This window comes from Lynx canadensis, chromosome C2 (genome assembly GCF_007474595.2).
Source record: "Lynx canadensis isolate LIC74 chromosome C2, mLynCan4.pri.v2, whole genome shotgun sequence".
NCBI classification, from domain to species: Eukaryota; Metazoa; Chordata; class Mammalia; order Carnivora; family Felidae; genus Lynx; species Lynx canadensis.
Window position 1 is genome coordinate 86752561 of NC_044311.2, and position 18141 is coordinate 86770701.

At 38.5% G+C, this 18141-nt stretch overlaps 1 protein-coding gene across 1 annotated transcript; it reads right to left on the reverse strand.

The window, feature by feature from the left end:
* Window positions 1–1883: 1883 nt before the first annotated feature.
* FBXO45 (F-box protein 45) lies at window positions 1884–18102 on the reverse strand. The gene is made up of 3 exons (XM_030329777.1): window positions 17546–18102; window positions 9332–9688; window positions 1884–5052 (listed from the first exon to the last, which is right to left on the reverse strand). Exons 1-3 carry the CDS (start codon window positions 17858–17860, stop codon window positions 4984–4986), a joined length of 741 nt encoding a protein of 246 aa, XP_030185637.1. The 5' UTR covers window positions 17861–18102; the 3' UTR covers window positions 1884–4983.
* Window positions 18103–18141: the final 39 nt, after the last annotated feature.

Consider the following 18141-nt stretch of genomic DNA (forward strand, 5'->3'; position numbering starts at 1 on the left):
GGAGACAGGACCACAAAACCTATCCCCAATACTCAATTTCACCCCCCACCCATTTATTTATAGAGGAGAAAAGGTAGCAGAAATACTATGACTTGCTAAATATCATACAACAGACAGGACTTGATTTCCCTGAACTCTTGTTTTCTTGTCTAAAAAGAAACAGAAATTAAGGACTGTCAACAGGGTAACCTAAAGAAAACTCCCTAAACGATTACTTCCTAAGTCACTTATCATGAAGTCCTATATACACAAGCTGGTTAACAACATTTTAAATTCTGAGAGGCTATTTCTTTTAATGAACCATATACTGAAGAGGATAGAATTTGCCCTCAATAATATTTTAATGAATACATTAAATAAAAAGCAAATGGTTCGGGGGAGGATCCAAGAAAAGAAATTAGGACAACAGATTAGTAAAGCTCTCCCTAAACAAAAGATACAGAAATTTTACACCTACTTTCTTCTTAGGAAATTAAAACCCTTTGCAAAATTTGAACATACTAATACACCAAGCAACTTTTGGCAACATGATCAACTAAATTCTCTTTTAAGCTTTGGATCACAGGAGCAATTAGTTCAGCCATGCTTGCCTCTTGTAAACTCTTGGCAAACATTATCAAACAACTGTTAGCTGGGGTAGATGTAATGGGGGAACAGGTTCCTCGTGAATTACTATTTCCTGTTCGCCTTCCATGCTAAACATGGGAAATATGGATTCCATTATAAAAGACATGCAACTTATACATAGATTCCATCACATTTGGCTATTAAGCTACCTCAGTTTTTCTTTCCGACCAATATATATATAAGTTGTTTTAATGTAAGCAATCACAGGTGGTTAATGTTTGTTTTAACTTTTTATTAGAAACTAAAGCAAAACGACAGAATTTCAAAAAATTAAATACAGAATTCTAATTTTAATTCTAAACAAATATGAATTTACACCCAAAACTAAAAATCAGTTTATCAATATTTAAGCATAAAGGGAATGGCTAAAATGCATTCACAGTCATTATTTCTTCCTTATTAACCTCAGATTTACGTCCCTTTCCTTCGTGCTTCACTTAAAATAGGATACAGAATTTCTTTCTCATCTATCTTTGTTAATATAGTCTGTAACTTCAGAGCAGCTTTAGTGTCCCTACATAATTCTTTTCTGTTCCTTCAGGAAATGTGTGAGCACCTGCCTACTGGGCTTAGATGATGTGGGCATAAAGATGAGTCCATCAGAGATTCCTGTCCTAAGATGTTTAGAGGAGATAAGACACCAACAAATAATAAATACAAATAAATTCATACAAGGTATAAAGTAATATAGCATGAGTTAAGTATAGATAAATATAAAAATAGGGAAATTTGAAGGAAGGAGAGATTACATTCAGCTAGAGAAATTAGGAATGCTTATGAGGATAGTATTTGGACTGGGTATGGACTGTTCCTTCCAGAAGACTTCAGAGTGGTCCTAATTGAGATGGTCTTGATTTCCAGGAAGTAATCTTTAAAACTCTTTACATTTCTATCTCTTCAAAACTGTTCATTTTTGTTTAAAGATCAAAAAATATTAATATTATAATTTATATAAACAGCAGTTTGGGGACTTAAATTATAAGTTAATTATAATACCTACTGTATGGTTTTGGGCTGTTATTTTTGTAACTCTCTTTCCCAAGTTAAATCATATCTAAAAGGCAGATGATGCCTATTCATTTAGCCATGACTTTAGTCAACTGGGCAAAACCTACTTGCTCTATGTGCTTTATAAAATCTATACCTAAATTTACATGAGTAAGAATGAAGGAGATGAAATAAATGGATTAATAATCAAGTCAGATAATGAAAAAAAATGGCAACTATGAAATGATTACATATATTAACCACAGAACTCCTTGTATGAAAAGTTTTAATGAATTGTGAGCCATTGGCCCATTACAGAATTTAAGCCTTAATGTTTCTTTCCTATGTAGAACCAGATAATTAAACAGCCTATCTCAAGTATGACAGAAGACCATAGTATGAATAAGAGTAATAGTATTGAGTGTTTGCACATCTGCATGCTCACTAAAGTTAAGAACCAAAGAGAACGCTCCCGGTTTCCCAAGTCAACAAAGTAAATTCAATTACATATTTTTCTTTCCTGATCATAGTTTCAGTTGAAATACAACAAATACTACTTTGCCTTTCAATAGCACTTTTTATCCATCACACAAGTACTTTCCCATTATTTCTCCTTTACCCTCAATATACTTGTGAGGTAGTGAAGGGAGCAGGGATTTTTTTTTTTTTTAATTTGCAGATGAGAAAACTTAAGGTGAATTTAAAACTCAACCTTAGCAGCATATTGAATCACCTAGGAAGCTTAAAAAAATCCTTATGACCATGTCCAACATCAGAACAACATCAGAATTTTAGGGTATGAGACCCTAAAGCATCAAGATTTTTCAAAATGTAGATGACTCCCAAAGTACAGCTAAGTTGAGAACCACTGTTTAGATGACTGACACTCAACTTTCAGGTGCGACATCTTCTACCTGAATGCTCTCTCAGCACCAATGAAAAAGAGATTCCTTTTCCTTGAACATTGTAATAGTTTGGTTTAATATTCTCTGTAACAACTATTGGTATCCAGTAATAAAATACTTCACACGTTACAAATGAAGGTTCTTCATTCCCCTGATGCTCATTCTAAATATGAACCTCCATTCTATAAAATTGCAAATAGCATATTAGAGAATTTCAGTTTTGAGATTAAGAATGGCTTTTTGTTAAATATTTAGGCAATTATTTGATTCTAGGTTCAATGTGCAATAACCCCATGTTTCTGTTTTCCATTCAGCACCTTCAAACTTTGTTACAAATGAATGTTTACTAATAAGACAAACAGAATTTATAAACAAAACTCTCGCAAACGCTCTTGGAATTGGCTATATCATACCCTGAAAAAAGACCAAGCACATAAGGGACTTTATTGTTTTATCATTTATCAATCTTCATCCTGAACCAGTTTTCTTTAAATTTTAAACTTTGCCAATTAATTGAGTTGTTCTACACCAAGAAAATCAATTTCTGTAGCAGCTATATTCTCTAATACATTTAACATATAGTCTTACTCTGTACTATTAAATATGGTTTTTCAGGAGGTTTCTTCTTGACATGGATATTGAAAGGACTTTTAACGGATTTCACCTTAAGCAACATACCAAATACACAATAAATATTGTAAACCTGTCAGGTGGCAAAATAAATCTTGTTCATGACTGAAATCCCCTGCTTCATGAGAGTACTGATAAGCTTAACTCTCAAGGAGCAACCCAAGAACCCCAGCCAGCTGCTTGGTATCTCTAATTTGATTAGATTTAAAACAAAATTACGCACAGCAGTAACCTAAAAGGCAAAGATTTCATCTGCCTTAGTCAATTCTTATCACAAAGATGCATCTGAAACCATACATTTATACTTTCATACGGAAGGATGTTTGTTTCTCTTATAACAAAAGAAAATCTCTGCTCATGTATGTTAGATTAACTCAAGAATATTAGTGAAATCAGATTTATTAGTCAAAAACTAATGTCAAGCTCTTCTACAATGAAACCTTCAAAATATTGCCAACCTGAAGTTTTCAGCACAAGGTATTTTATTTCAAGTCCCATGGGGGCAATTATCTATGATGAGATTAAGAACATTCTTAACCTGGGTTCAGGCTGGCACTGTTTCAGGTGGGTGAGTAAACATTTTCTTGATAACCCCAATGAAGAGTCTGAGGCTTAGATTTGTTGCCATGATGTAAACAATATAAAATTAAAAAAATTATATATCTATAGCATTATGAAATTACAAAATAAAAGGACCATTAATTCTCTTCCTTAGGTCTGTGACTAACAGCTTTCATATTTGAGGCCTGTAAGAGCAAATGGCCAATGTTCTGTGTGTTATGAGATACTTTCTCAGAAGGCCAAAAAATAAACCAGATACTATAAGATGCACATTATCTTATTACTACTGATACATGTATGATTAGAAATAGATTTGCCTTCCCTCAATCTTAAACTCAAGAGACTGAGGACTCTTTACAATAATTTTGATCATTAAAAGAAAAATAACCAGACTGTAATAGCTATGGAAACTGTAACCAAATTAATTTAAAATGAGCCAATACAGCACATCTCCTCTTAATCCTCTTCTTTGTAGTTACCTAATTTTCCCTAAATGTTATTCTAATTTTGTACCATGTAGTGGCTTTTAAGAAATTGAACTAGAACAAGCAACCCCTTTGTCCTGTTTTGTTTTTACAGGTTTTTTTTACACACTTATTATATATACAACTTTTAAAATAGCTGCACAATTTTACATCTCACTGTTAGAGAAGTGCAGTCCAGGCAGACCATGCTTCTCAATATATTAAAAATATTAATAAAACCCAACCAGTTTCATACTTTTCTAATAGTCAAGCTGGCTGGAAAAAAGGGTCTGGAGAAAAAACAGGCAGTTGTAAAACAGGATCAGTCTTCTTCACAAACACACTACTTAAAAATCTTGCTATTTCCTTATCTTATCCCTTTTATAGCATCTCTAAAATCTCACCTTAAAAGTTGGAAATAACACATTGCTAACTTAGAGACAAAATCTGTTGCAACATGCATATGTCAACTGCCCACTCAACCAACTGCAACCCTGAGGATTTTTCTGGCCCAGTAGAAAGAGGAAACACTAAGATAATCTCTGCTGTAGAGTTGCTTCTCCAGTTAACAATTTCATGTGTTTTTCAGGATGTTCTTGGGCATGCATGTATGACACTGTCACTTCATGATTCTACTTTCCACAAGCAGGTATCTTCTTCCATTCAGTTTTTCATCCCAAGAAAGCCACTGTCATCCAATCCAAAGGTTTTCCAAGGTAAACCAAAGTCACTTCTGTGTTGCCATATACAGCAGAAACTGCTGGATATAAGCAGGCCTTTGGAAGTCCTCTAAAGGCAACCCCCAGGAATCATATCCCACGTTCAAAAGCTAAAGTCTTATCTTCCATGTCCAAAATGACTCGAATTCTTTCTCCTATCTGAAAATAGACACCAAAAGAAGGTTAGAAGAAAACTCACCAAGGGCATAGCTAGAAGAAATAGATACAATCAGTAAGTTAAAATATTAAGAATATATAGTCTAACAAGGGGCTCAACCTCGTGACCGCGAGATCATGACCTAAGCCGAAGTTGGACACTCAACTGACTGAGCCACCCATGTGCCCCAATTTCTTCTCTTTTTTTTCTTTTTAGAGAGAGTGAGAGTGCGCGTGTGCATGCAAGTGAGTGAGCTGGGGAGGGGCAGAGGGAGAGGGAGAGGGAGAGAGAAAAATCTTAAGCAGGATCCATGCCCAGCCAGGAGCCCTAGGTGGGCTCGGTCTCATGACCACAAGATCATGACCTGAGCCAAAATCAAGAGTCCAACACTTAACTGACTGACCCCATCCAGGTGCCCAATAGTTGTTTTTTTTTTTTTTTTTTTAAGATGGGATCTGCATTTAATACCAAAAATTAAATGTTCCTACTGAACAGTCCCCAGATTTTATTTACTCTTTGTTTAAAGGCTTTTCTTAGAAGTTTACCACTAAAATCTGTAACTTGGTATATTTTACCAAAATGTCTATCTAACCCTTTTCAAATTATTATAATATGTATATACAATGGAATATTATTCAGCCATAAAAATAAATGCAATTTGATATATGCTATAACACAGATGATCCTTGAAAATGTTAGTGTTATGTGAAATAAGCCAGACACAAAAATATATATTTGTATGATTCTACTTATATAAGCACCTACAATATTCAAATCGTAGAGTCAGAAAATAGAATAGAGGTTACCAGAGGATGGAGGAAAGGAGAGATGAGAAGTTATTGCTTAATGAACATAGAGTTTGTGCTGCGGATGATGAAAAAGTCTTAGGTATAGATAGTGGTGATGGATAAACATATTGTGAATGTATTAATGCCACTGCACTGTATACTTACAAATGGTTAAAATAATAAAGGTGTATGTTTTATCACAATAAAAATTACCATAATAAAAACACTCATATAACCTTTAAAGTTTGACAAAACAGTTCTTCAAACAGTGTGGAACTTATATAATCATGAAGAGCCAATCTGACCATAGGTTCTAAAGATGCAGAATAGGCTTATTAGTCATTTTATGGGCCACTGCTCTGAAACACCTGTTTGTTTATAAAAACAGCAAACTAAAGCAGAAGCACAATACATCCAGTTATTTTCCTACATGGAAAAGTGCAGACAAACAAGGACAGAAGGATATTTTACTTTTCTAATTTGCATCTATAAAAGGTTGTTTATTTCATACTTGGACGGCAGAAAGGTCCTAACATTAGCAATCAAAAGTCAGAATTTAATACTTCCTAATTATGATAACTCTTGCTGTTGTTACTTTCCCTCATTGTATTTCCTTGTCATAGACAACTACAAACATTTACTTTTTCTTCTCTTTTGCCCAACTCATAGATTAACTAAACACCCCATTTATTGGACATATGAAATCCTAATTATCATCACCCTACTTATTGCCACCAACAAAACAACACAACCGCAAATAGAAATGAAAAGTTTAATATTTTGTGGGTATTCATTTTGTGGTTTATTTGTATTATCTCATTTAATCCTCACATCTATCCTAGGGATTTCTCCCTATTTTACAGAAGATGGAAACTAAGATGACAGAATCATCTCTGGTGAAATTTGCATATCTGTTTTACCTTTGACTGAGCATACAGCATGTACACAGCACAGAGAACAGAAAGCAAAAGTCTTACTAGCTTTAGGTGTCAGAGAGCAAAACTTGGGAGATGGCAGAGCAACTGGAAATTTAGAGGAGGAACTCCAGAAGTAATGGAACCATAAAGCGGATGAGCCTAAATCCCAAGAATTAACTCTGCACAAATCACTGTATAATCCACTGTCTTACACAGACCAGGGGAAACCCCAATAAAACCAGGCTGGTAAGATAACAGCTAGAAGCAAACCTCCCCCGCTGCAAAAACAAAACAAAACAAAAACCAACAAAGGACATTAGCTGCTATTACCATGGGGGAGACAGAGTTCACAATTTGAAGAATCTAGGCAAGTTAACTGCCTACTAAAACAAGAAACCCACACATTCAGAAAAAACAAAGTGATTCCTAAAAAACAAAACATTCCAGTATTACTAGTATATTATCTATAATTTCCAATTTTCAATTAAAAATGACTGGACATGAAAAGAAACAGGAAAGTACAACTCATACTCTGGGGGGAAAAAAGCAGTCAATAGAAACCAATTCCAAGTAGGCCTACACGTTGGATTTGGTGGACAAAGGCTTAAAAGCAGTTATGATAAATATGTGCAAAGAATTAAAGAAAAATCTAATATTAATGAATGGACAGACAATCTCAATGGAAAATGGAAACTATAAAAAGGAGCCAAATGAAAATGCCAGAGTTGAAAAATACAATACACAAAATTCACTACCCTGGCCTAATAGCCATAGAATCTATGAACTTGAAGATAGAGCAATAGAAATTACCTGATCCAAAAAACAAAGAGAAAAAAGATTTTTAAAAAAGAACACAACTTCAGAGGCAGAGAGATCAGGACAATATCAATTGTAGTCCAACAACTACATTAAATGTAAATGGATTAAACACTCAAATCAAAAGGCAGAGATTGTGAGATTGGGTTAGATTAAGACACCCAATTATATGCCAGCTAGGAGACCCATTTTAAACAAAGACAGACTGAAAGTAAAAGAATAGGGAAAAAGAGGTACCTTGCAATAGTAAGCATAAGAAGGTTGAAGTTGCTATATTAACATCAGACAAAATAGACTTAAAGACAGTACTAAAATCTCCAACTATACTTGCTAATTTACCTATTTCTTCTTTCAGTTCTTTAAGTTTTTGCCTCATGTGTTTTAGAGCTGTTTTATCAGGTGCATATACATTTACAATTGTTATATCTCTCTATCTGATTAACTCCTTTATCATTATGAAATGACTCTAATAATAAACCTTATTCTTTTTATTATTATTTTTTACTTTTGAGAGAGAGAGAAACAGAGAGACAGAGCATGAGCAGGGGAGGGGCAGAGAGAGGAGACACAGCATCCAAAGCAGGCTCCAGGCTCTGGCATAGAGCCTGATGTGGGGCTTGAACTCGTGAATCACAAGATCATGACCTGGGCTGAAGTCAGATGCTCACCAACTAAGCCACCCAGGTGCTCCTAATATCTCTTATTCTTAAGTCTATAATTCTTTAAAATTTCCAATTTCTTTTTAATTTTTTTTAATGTTTATTCATTTTTTGAGAGAGAGAGAGACAGAGAGAGAGAGAGAGAGAAAGAGTGCAAGTAGGGGAGGGGCAGAGAAAGAGAGACACAGAATCTGAAGCAGGCTCCAGGTTCTGAGTTGTCAGCATAGAGCCTGATGCGGACTTGAACTCAGGAACCGCGAGATCACAACCTGAGCCAAAGTCAGATGCTTAACCGACTGAGCCACCCAGGCACCCCTAAAATTTCCAATTTCTTATCAGATTATTGTGTTTTAGACTCTGTTGACTCTATGCTAATCATATGGCATTTACAAATAGGAACTATAATTTTGACCCTAGAATCAAATGAGTATGGCATTAAGATAAGATGAAGAGAGTAAAAAAAAAACTCAGTAGTTTGCCTAAATTTGCCTGTCTTATAGAAATCACTGACATCTCCAGAGGCTCTGAATCCACAAACAGATTAATGAATAGCAGAGGGTGAATATGTGTGCGCATGTGCACAGGTACATTTCTGGGAGTGAGAAGTCTAGAAAAAAGTAGGTTTGGATGTGACATGATACAGGAAAAAGGACAATCTTGCATGAGTTGGCAAACTATGGTCATTGGACCAATCTTGCTTGCAGCCCATAAACAAGATTTTACTGGAACACAGCTATGAACACTCATTTACATATTATCTATGGTTGCTTTTGTACTACAACAACAGAGTTGAATAGTTGTGACAGAGACCATAGGAACCACAAGGCTTGAAATATTTATTACCTGCCCTACATAGAAAAAAGTTTGCCAACCCCTGATTTAGAGCAAAGACAGATAGCTCAAGGTCAATATGTATTAGGAAACAAATACAGAAATACTAAAAGATTATTAAAGTAGCAAAGAAAGGCCAGTTACACTATTTATTTTTAAATTACCAAAAAGACACACAAAGCTGCTATATAAAATTTTGTGAACTTAAAACAAATTAATGATTTGTGATTTGACAAAGGACCACAACTGAGAAAATACCTAGTTTCTCACCTGATATTTTGGTGCATTGTTGCACTGTGGAAAACTGCCATTGACTTCTCCGTTATGTAGTAGATTATTGTCCACCAGATTCCAGCCCCAGCTCTGGTCATCACTGCCCAGTAATGCCACATACCCTTGGCATTGCATGGGGGCTCGTTTTGTAGCAATTCCAATCACTGCCACAGTGCCCAGAGGGCCTTCCCACCACACTTCCCATGCATGGCGGCCCTCACTGAAACCAATCTTGGTCCTTGCACCATCAGTACTCTGAGCAATGGGGTTTCGATGTAAAGTAAAACCATTTTTCTTAATGTAGACATTCCTGGAGCAGTCATTAGTGCTGAAGGCATGTTGGAAAGCACGCACCTGAAAAGACGAAAAGCAGACCAAAGAAATAGAAATTTGATTTTTCTTAAACATTAAAAAGTATCCATGGTTTTAGGCTACATGTTTTTAGACAATAAAGTTACATATTTTTAAATAATACAGTATGTATTTCCAAAAAATGGCTAGTTTCAGGATGGAATACTAACAAAAGATGCATGCAACATTTAAAATAACTGCTGGGGTGCCTGGGTGGCCGGAGGCTTAGTTGGTTAAGCCTCCAGCAACAGCTCAGGTCATGATATGGCAGTCTGTGGTTTTGAACCCTGCATCGGGCTCTGTGCTGACAGTTCAGAGCCTGGAGCCTGCTTTGGATTCTGTGTCTCCTTCTCTCTCTGCCCCTCCCTTGCTCGTACTCTGTCTCTCTCTCTCTCTCTTTCAAAAATAAATAAACATTAGAAAATAAAAAATAAAATGACTGCCAACTGCTTTATTATTTATCAAAATTCTAAACTATGGTATCATTTCTCCAAATAGACTTCTTAAAATATCAAAAGATATACACAAGAATCCTATATTTTAGAGATAATACTGAAATGTTTATGGATGACATGAGGATATCTCAGAATTGCTCTGAAACACCCAGGGCTGGAGTGAGAGAATGGGTAGGGTAAACACAAAACTAGATTATCTGTATATTTAAGCATTGGTAAAGCTTGGTGATAGGTTGGGAGGTTCATTAACTATTTCCTCTACTCTAGTTTATATTTAGTATTTTTATATCAAAAAGTTAAGGGATATACAGTTTTCATGCTGGCAATACTGTCATCAAAAAATACTTTTATTGAAAAGAATTTTTTAATGTTATTTTGCTAGAGAGCAGGAGAACGCGTGCGCACGTGAGCATGCAGGGGAGGGGTATAGAGAGAGGGAGACACAGAATCCAAAGCAGGCCCCAGGCTCTATGCTGTCAGCACAAGAGCCTGGCATAGGGCTCGAACCTACATACCACGAGATCATTACCTGAGCTAAAGTCAGACGCTTAGCCAACTGAGCCACCCAGGTACCTCCCCAAAATATTTTTTTTAATTTTTTTTTAACGTTTATTTATTTTTGAGACAGAGAGAGACAGAGCATGAACGGGGGAGGCTCAGAGAGAGGGAGACACAGAATCTGAAACAGGCTCCAGGCTCTGAGCTGTCAGCACAGAGCCCGACGCGGGGCTCGAACTCACGGACCGTGAGATCATGACCTGAGCCGAAGTCGGCCGCTTAACCGACTGAGCCACCCAGGCGCCCCTACCTCCCCAAAATATTTTAATAGAGAACGTAGTCATAGCAGTTCTAAAGTTTATGAAAAATTTTAATAACCACAAACTATGTTAGATCCTCAGCCTCCTTGCTAGTTATTACTCATACATGGAGACAGCACTACTCTCATTTTACCAAATCAAATAACCCTTTAGACGGCATCTAATTTCAAGCACTAGAATTTATAAAGAGATAGTCATTAAGAGCAGCTACCATAGATAGGACAGATTAGTTGATCTTCACTAATCAGTTTTGTAAGCTTCCAAAATAAGGGCAGTATGGAAATTGCTACTCTGTCTAAATAGTAAACATTTCTCATGCTTTAATAATTTAAAGTTTTTGATTTGTATGTTTTTTGAAAATCCCTTGGGGCGCCTGGGAGGCTCAGTCGGTTAAGCGGCCGACTTCGGCTCAGGTCATGATCTCACGGCCCATGAGTTCGAGCCCCGCGTCGGGCTCTGTGCTGACAGCTCAGAGCCTGGAGCCTGTTTCAGATTCTGTGTCTCCCTCTCTCTGACCCTCCCCCGTTCACCCTCTGTCTCTCTCTGTCTCAAAAATAAATAAACGTTAATTTTTTTTTTTTTTTAAAGAAAATCCCTTATTCAAATGACCCCAAAGCAGCCAAAGGCTGGGATCTACTGCTTTAGTTAATCTGAGCCACCAACTCCAGAATCACAGAATTTCAGCATTAGGAAGGGCTTTAAAGGGACCTACTGCAACACAGGGATGAGGGCACAGACCTAAAAGTCAACAGGTAGTTAGAGCAAGAGTCCCAAAGAGAAGTCTGGTATCTAGCCCCTTCATCCAGTGTTCAGTTCCTATTTGCCAGTACCTCACTGCTTCATTATTACACTGTAGGGCAGAGACATTAAAAAACAAACACTCTGCTTGATTCAGGAGGCTGTAATACTGAAGTATTTAAAAAAAATTTTTTTTTAACTTTATTTATTTTGAGAGACAAAGAGAGACACAGCAGGAGCAGGGGGAGGGCAGAGAGAGAGAGGGAGGCAGAATCGGAAGCAGGCTCCAAGCTTTGAGCTGTCAGCACAGGGCCCAAGACGGGGCTTGAACCCACGAACCGTGAGATCATGACCTGAGCCGAAGTCGGACACTTAAACGACTGAGACACCCAGGCACCCCAATACTGAAGTATTTCTAAATATTTTCCTATCTGTTCCTATTATAACACACTTTTAAGCACATAAAATATCAGAACATACGATTAAATGGGTGAGTAAAATGTCCCCCAAATATTATTTAAAATTCAACAGATTATTATCAAGACAAGAAAATAAAAAATATTTTATAAAATCATTATAAATATTTAACTGATAATTACCTATGCCTATTCCCTAATTCTTACAAATATCAATTGCTTTTCTCTATCCTTCGTTGTCACGATGACACTGTTACCAGCCTCTTCTCCAAACTGCTATGACTTCTTCCTATTACTCCAGACTAATCTTTCTTCACTGTACCCTTTTCTGGTGACCACCATACCTCTGCCCCCTAAAACTCTCCTACACTCAATAATTAACTCTCTACCTAAATTCTTTCCAGACCTACTTTTCTAAAACAGCACCTTGATCACATTTCATCTCAGTTCAATAACCTTTGATGGTTCCATACTAACTACTATTCTTCCTGGTTTTCAAAGCTCTCCAGTTCTGGTTCCTCCTATTTCCCTTTCTAACTTCATGTTGTTCTCCCTATCTGTAGTATCATAGCTACTTTCCTCCTCCAACATAAACTGTATCTTCTAAAACCTGAATCATTCTTACCACTTGTATGAAGTTATTCTAACCACGACTACCGAATCTCCCTGATTTTGCTCTCCTAAGTTCTTTTCCACCACAGTTGGCACCATACAACATTTAAGTCTGCATCCAACCCAACCACTCGATTCTAATAGAAAATACATTGAAAAACAACAAGAACAAAAACAATAGCAATACTAATCTCACCTAAATTGAGCAAACCTCTCTGAGTCTAAGACAGAAGAGCATAAGGAACACTATTGGAATGAAATCTGCAAAATCCAGACTGAGGGAAACTCTACAGGGTAAACAACCTGGTTTTTTCAACAGATAAGTTTCAGGAATGGGAGTTAGTAGGTGAATCTGTTGGCTAAAATAGCCTTAAGAGATATATATCAGCAGTTTGCCATGAGAACCTTACACAGATATTGATTAAATAAACTGAAAATTTTAAATATAACATTTGACATTTATAAAACAATTAGAAATTTGAACACTGCATTGTTTATATTAAGGAATTATTGTTAATTTCTTTACACTTTAGGTGTGATGCTATTGTGATTATAATAAGTGTGCTTATCTTTTAGATTTGGATACTGAACAATTGAGATGAAATGAAAAAATAAATATACAAACTAATAAATAAAAACAATCCATAGTTTCTTTCCCAGTCTCATGTACAACCTAAATTTTACATTGTAACAAACACCTTTAAGACCTACTTTAGGATCTAGGCCTGAAAATCTGAGAATATATTATACTTAGATGCTAAGTATGACTGGAATTATTGATGTTCCTTGGTAACATGAAAAATATGAACTTTCAAAAAGAAGACAAATCCTAAATAGACCGACAATTCCAAATACTTTCCAGTTTTATGCTATCCCACACCTGTCCGCATCCTCCTCCCAGTTACCCAGGCTCCCTGGAAATCCTATCTGACTCTTCTTCCTCATCTCACCCACTCTCAGTTAGCTGTCCTATATGGATTTGTTCTCTGCAATAGCTCTCCCAGCCATCCTCTTCTCTCCTCTACACACTTGTTCAGGTAGGTCTTAGGTACCTCTGGTATAGGTACTAACCCCTGTTCTGTCCAATTAATCTTATGGCCTAGTTTTTCTAAAGCACAGTACTTATCTGTCACTGCTCTGTTCAAACTTCTATGGTTTATAATAGTAGAACAAAGCCCAAACTATACACTGAAGGCTACATGCCAAGGACATCCATGATGAGTTTCAGCTTACCTTTATAATTGTATTTTCCACTACTTCAACTCAATCTCACTAGACCCTATATAAAGATAGAAATCTTTAGCCTTTCCTCTAAGCTCCAAACTGTAACAGCTGCCTATCTGAAATCTCTCGGATGTCTCAAAAACACTGTAAATTCTACTCTACCAAAATTGAACTCACTGCTATTTCTCCTAAATCTAGCCCAGGTGATTCTCATATTATGTAAGCTAGATATCTAGGAGTCATTCTTAACACCTCCCTCTTTCTCACCCCTATTTCAAATCTATTACCAAATCCTGTAGGTTTTACTTCCTAAATCTTTTTTGTTTCTCCCCATCTCCTCCACTACCCACTTCCTAGCGGATCTATCCATATTTCTAAGGTCCCCCTCCAATCTGTTCTCCATACCAAAGTCAGAAATAACCTCTTAAAATGCAAAAAAAAAAAAAAAATCACATCACCAATCCCCACACTCCTAACCCCCTCTTGCTTCTAATCCAAAATGGCTTCCCTGTAGTTTGGCCTCACTCCACCTCTTCCATCTTCTCTCAAACCTGTCTCACCTTTGCTCTGATTCAGCCACACTGATGTATTCTCTGTCCCTCATAATCATCAAGTTCTGTCCCGGAAGTCTTCTCTCTCCCCTTGGCTTTATTGTTCAGGTCTCAGGACATGCATTATTTCCTCAGAGGAAAGCCTTTCTTGACCTCCATACCTAGGTCAAATCCTCCATCTCTGACATTCAGAGCACTGTGCACCCTCTCTCCTTCATAGCACCTACCACAGATGCAATTTTACAACTGTGTATTTGATTAATATCTATTTCCCCCCACAAGACTCTAAGCTCCATAAGCAAGGCATCCATTAAGAGTTTTGTGTCTGTTTTTATTCATCATTGCATCTGCAAAAGTGAGCATAGTGCCTGGAGATCACCCTTTTTAAAGTAAACATATATGCTGTGCAAAGCCTTTGCTTTCCTCTTGTCCTACTTTTTTCAGAGTATTTCTTCTTAGTAAAATGTTTCAAATCCTCCCTATCTTTAAAATTCAGATCAAATATAATCCTAACCTCAACCCTCTCCAAGCCTCCACTCAACTTGTAAATCTCTCCTTTCACTGAAATTCTAATTCTAGTGTGTGTGTGTGTGTGTGTGTGTGTGTGTGTATACTGGGAGTATACGTTTTATATATATATATATATGTCTACATATATATATATGTCACAGGAGCAATTCTATCATGTATTAATTATTTCTATACATTTTTTCTTCTCTACTTGACTGAGGACTTCCTTACTAGGGTCTCTGACTTCTTTTTATCCTCAAGACATTCTTCCTGTGTCCTGCAACATCTGAACGAACATATGATTAGTAGAAATCTACAATACCTATCATGGGTGTGGTAGAAAGACAATATAAAGTATTAAAAACCTAAGAAACCTAAAATATCTCTGGAAGGATACAGGTAACACAGGTTGCCTCCAAGAAGGCAAACTGGGTGGCTGGCAGACAAGGCAAAAGGCAAGACATTTTGCATATACTATATTGCGTCTTTTGCATGTTGACTTACATGAACACACCAACACATACTGTCATATGAATCCTGACTCATGTAAATGTATCTTTTACAGACCAATTACAAAATGTCTTAAAGCCTACTTTGCCTGATAAAACTGCAATGTCTGCATGCTACTACATAAATTACAACTAGATCCACTGAGCATCCACCATGTACAAATGTTGTCCTAGTAAATTAATGTGTTGGGCACCTGGGTGGCTCAGTCGGTTAAGCACTGACTCTTGATTTCATTTCATGTCATGATTTCATATTTCATTTTGTGAGATAGAGCTCCACGTCCAGCTCCGCACTGATAGCCCAGAGCCTGCTTGGGATTCTCTTTTCCTCTTTCTCTGCCCCCCCTCCCACTCACTTGTGCACGTGCTCTCTCAAAATAAATAAACTTAAAAAAATTAATGTGCGGGGCGCCTGGGTGGCGCAGTCGGTTAAGCGTCCGACTTCAGCCAGGTCACGATCTCGCGGTCTGTGAGTTCGAGCCCCGCGTCGGGCTCTGGGCTGATGGCTCAGAGCCTGGAGCCTGTTTCCGATTCTGTGTCTCCCTCTCTCTCTGCCCCTCCCCCGTTCATGCTCTGTCTCTCTCTGTCCCAAAATAAATAAACGTTGAAAAAAAAAAAATTAATGTGCTATTTCACTTAATAGAAAAAAAAACTAATTTGGGGGCCTGGGTGGCGCAGTCGGTTAAGCGTCCGACTTCAGCCAGGTCACGATCTCGCGGTCCGTGAGTTCGAGCCCCGCGTCGGGCTCTGGGCTGATGGCTCAGAGCCTGGAGCCTGTTTCCGATTCTGTGTCTCCCTCTCTCTCTGCCCCTCCCCCGTTCATGCTCTGTCTCTCTCTGTCCCAAAAAAAAATAAACGTAAAAAAAAAAAAATTTAAAAAAAAAAAAATAATAAAAAAAAGAAAAAAAACTAATTTGATAGTTGACGTACTTAATTGCAACATTCCTTATCTTATTAAACTAAACCGCTTTATTACAGAAGAATAAATTTTTACATCTATTTCACACAGGGAAAAAAATTTACTTACTCTGACTCCCCCCTTTGCACAGTCTAGCTTTTAAAAAGGGTATCTCCTTTTTTTAGTTATATTGTATTTTTTATGTTTACCACATTCTAGGACAGACTTCATTCCTCTCTCACATATGCTCTTGGTGACTGCTATACTTAATAGCTGTTATCCATCCAACTGAATTCAAGCTCGAGGTCTTTGTTTATATTGCCTGAAGATCTTCTCAGCCCTACCATAACCTGTTACTTGAAATTTTTATTTGTATATGAAAAGGGCAGGAATGTGCACAAGAATCTAGGGGGAAAAGGCATCAAACCAGAATCAGCACATAAGATGACACACAGAATAGAAGAGGCACACCATCAAGGTGGAACTATGAAAAAGTTGGCAGGGAAGTTAGCCAATAGTGGAACAAGGCAGTATTAGGATGGTTAAATGGTGCTGACGGGGAAGGGGAGAGGATGTTCTATTCAAACCTGTAATTTGAAAGTTAGCAGGATGTCTAGGACTACACTCACAAGTCTGAAACATAATCGAGGGAATGAAAGAGAACTTAGGCGAAAATAGAATAAAATAGTTATAAATCACAGCTTGAAAAGAGTGAGGTGAATGTGGGGTGAAAGCAAAGATCTTAGAAATCCAGCCGGTGTTAAGGCAGCTAAGATGATCTAATAAAAAATAGGAAAGTATTGAATGGCACAACAATGGGGGTGGTCTGTCTTTATGGGGGAAGTCTGTGGAAAGTGGAATGAGTGATGGAAACCAGTAACTGGAAACTATCTGGTCCTTTAAAAAGTGTATCACGGAATTGAGGGGGGTAGGTTTAAGGAGCAGAACTTCAAAGAGAAGAGAGGATCTTCATGGAGGGGGACGTGAAGTAAGGTAGAGACTGCAGCCGTGCAAAGGCGGGATGGTGAGGCGAGGCGTCTGAGTCAGAGCTCAGATGAGAAGCACTGAGATTGAGAGCGGCGCAGAGAAGCGGGACTGGGGGCAGCGGCGTGGCCCGGGGCTCCCTCACCTTGGCCTTGTAGCTGGGCAGGTTGCAGAGGATGTCCGTGCGCAGAGCCTCTTCTGCCAGGCGGCGGGCGCAAAGGCTCCGCCACACCTCGCTGTTCTCATCACCGTGCAGGCAGCGGTACCAGTGCTTGCACACCAGGGCGCAGCTCCGCAGCTCGGACAGCTCCAGGTAGGAAAACACCAACTCCAGCACCCGGCTGGGCAGCCGGCCCCCTGCGCCCGCGGACCCGGATCCCGAGCCGCCGACCGCGCCGCCGCCGCCGCTACAGCCAGCGCCACCAGAGGCTCCGCCAGGCCCCGGGGCTGGTGCCGCCATCGCCTCACCAACCGGCCCAAGGGCCGCCGCTGCCGCCGCCTCTTCCCCCCGTCTCTGCTGGGGAGGCCAAGCCTCGCCTTGAGACCGAACCACCTCGCTCACCGCCCCTTTCACAGCCAACCACCGGCCCTCCACCACTCCCGCCCCTGCCCGGGGGCGTCCGCCGCGCGCCCCGCCTCACTGAGGGCAGACGCACCGGCCGCACGGGCGTCCCCCGCCCCTCCTCCCCGGCTCAGCGCGGGCGTCGGAACCGCCCGACTCGCACGGCCTCCCCGCGGCGC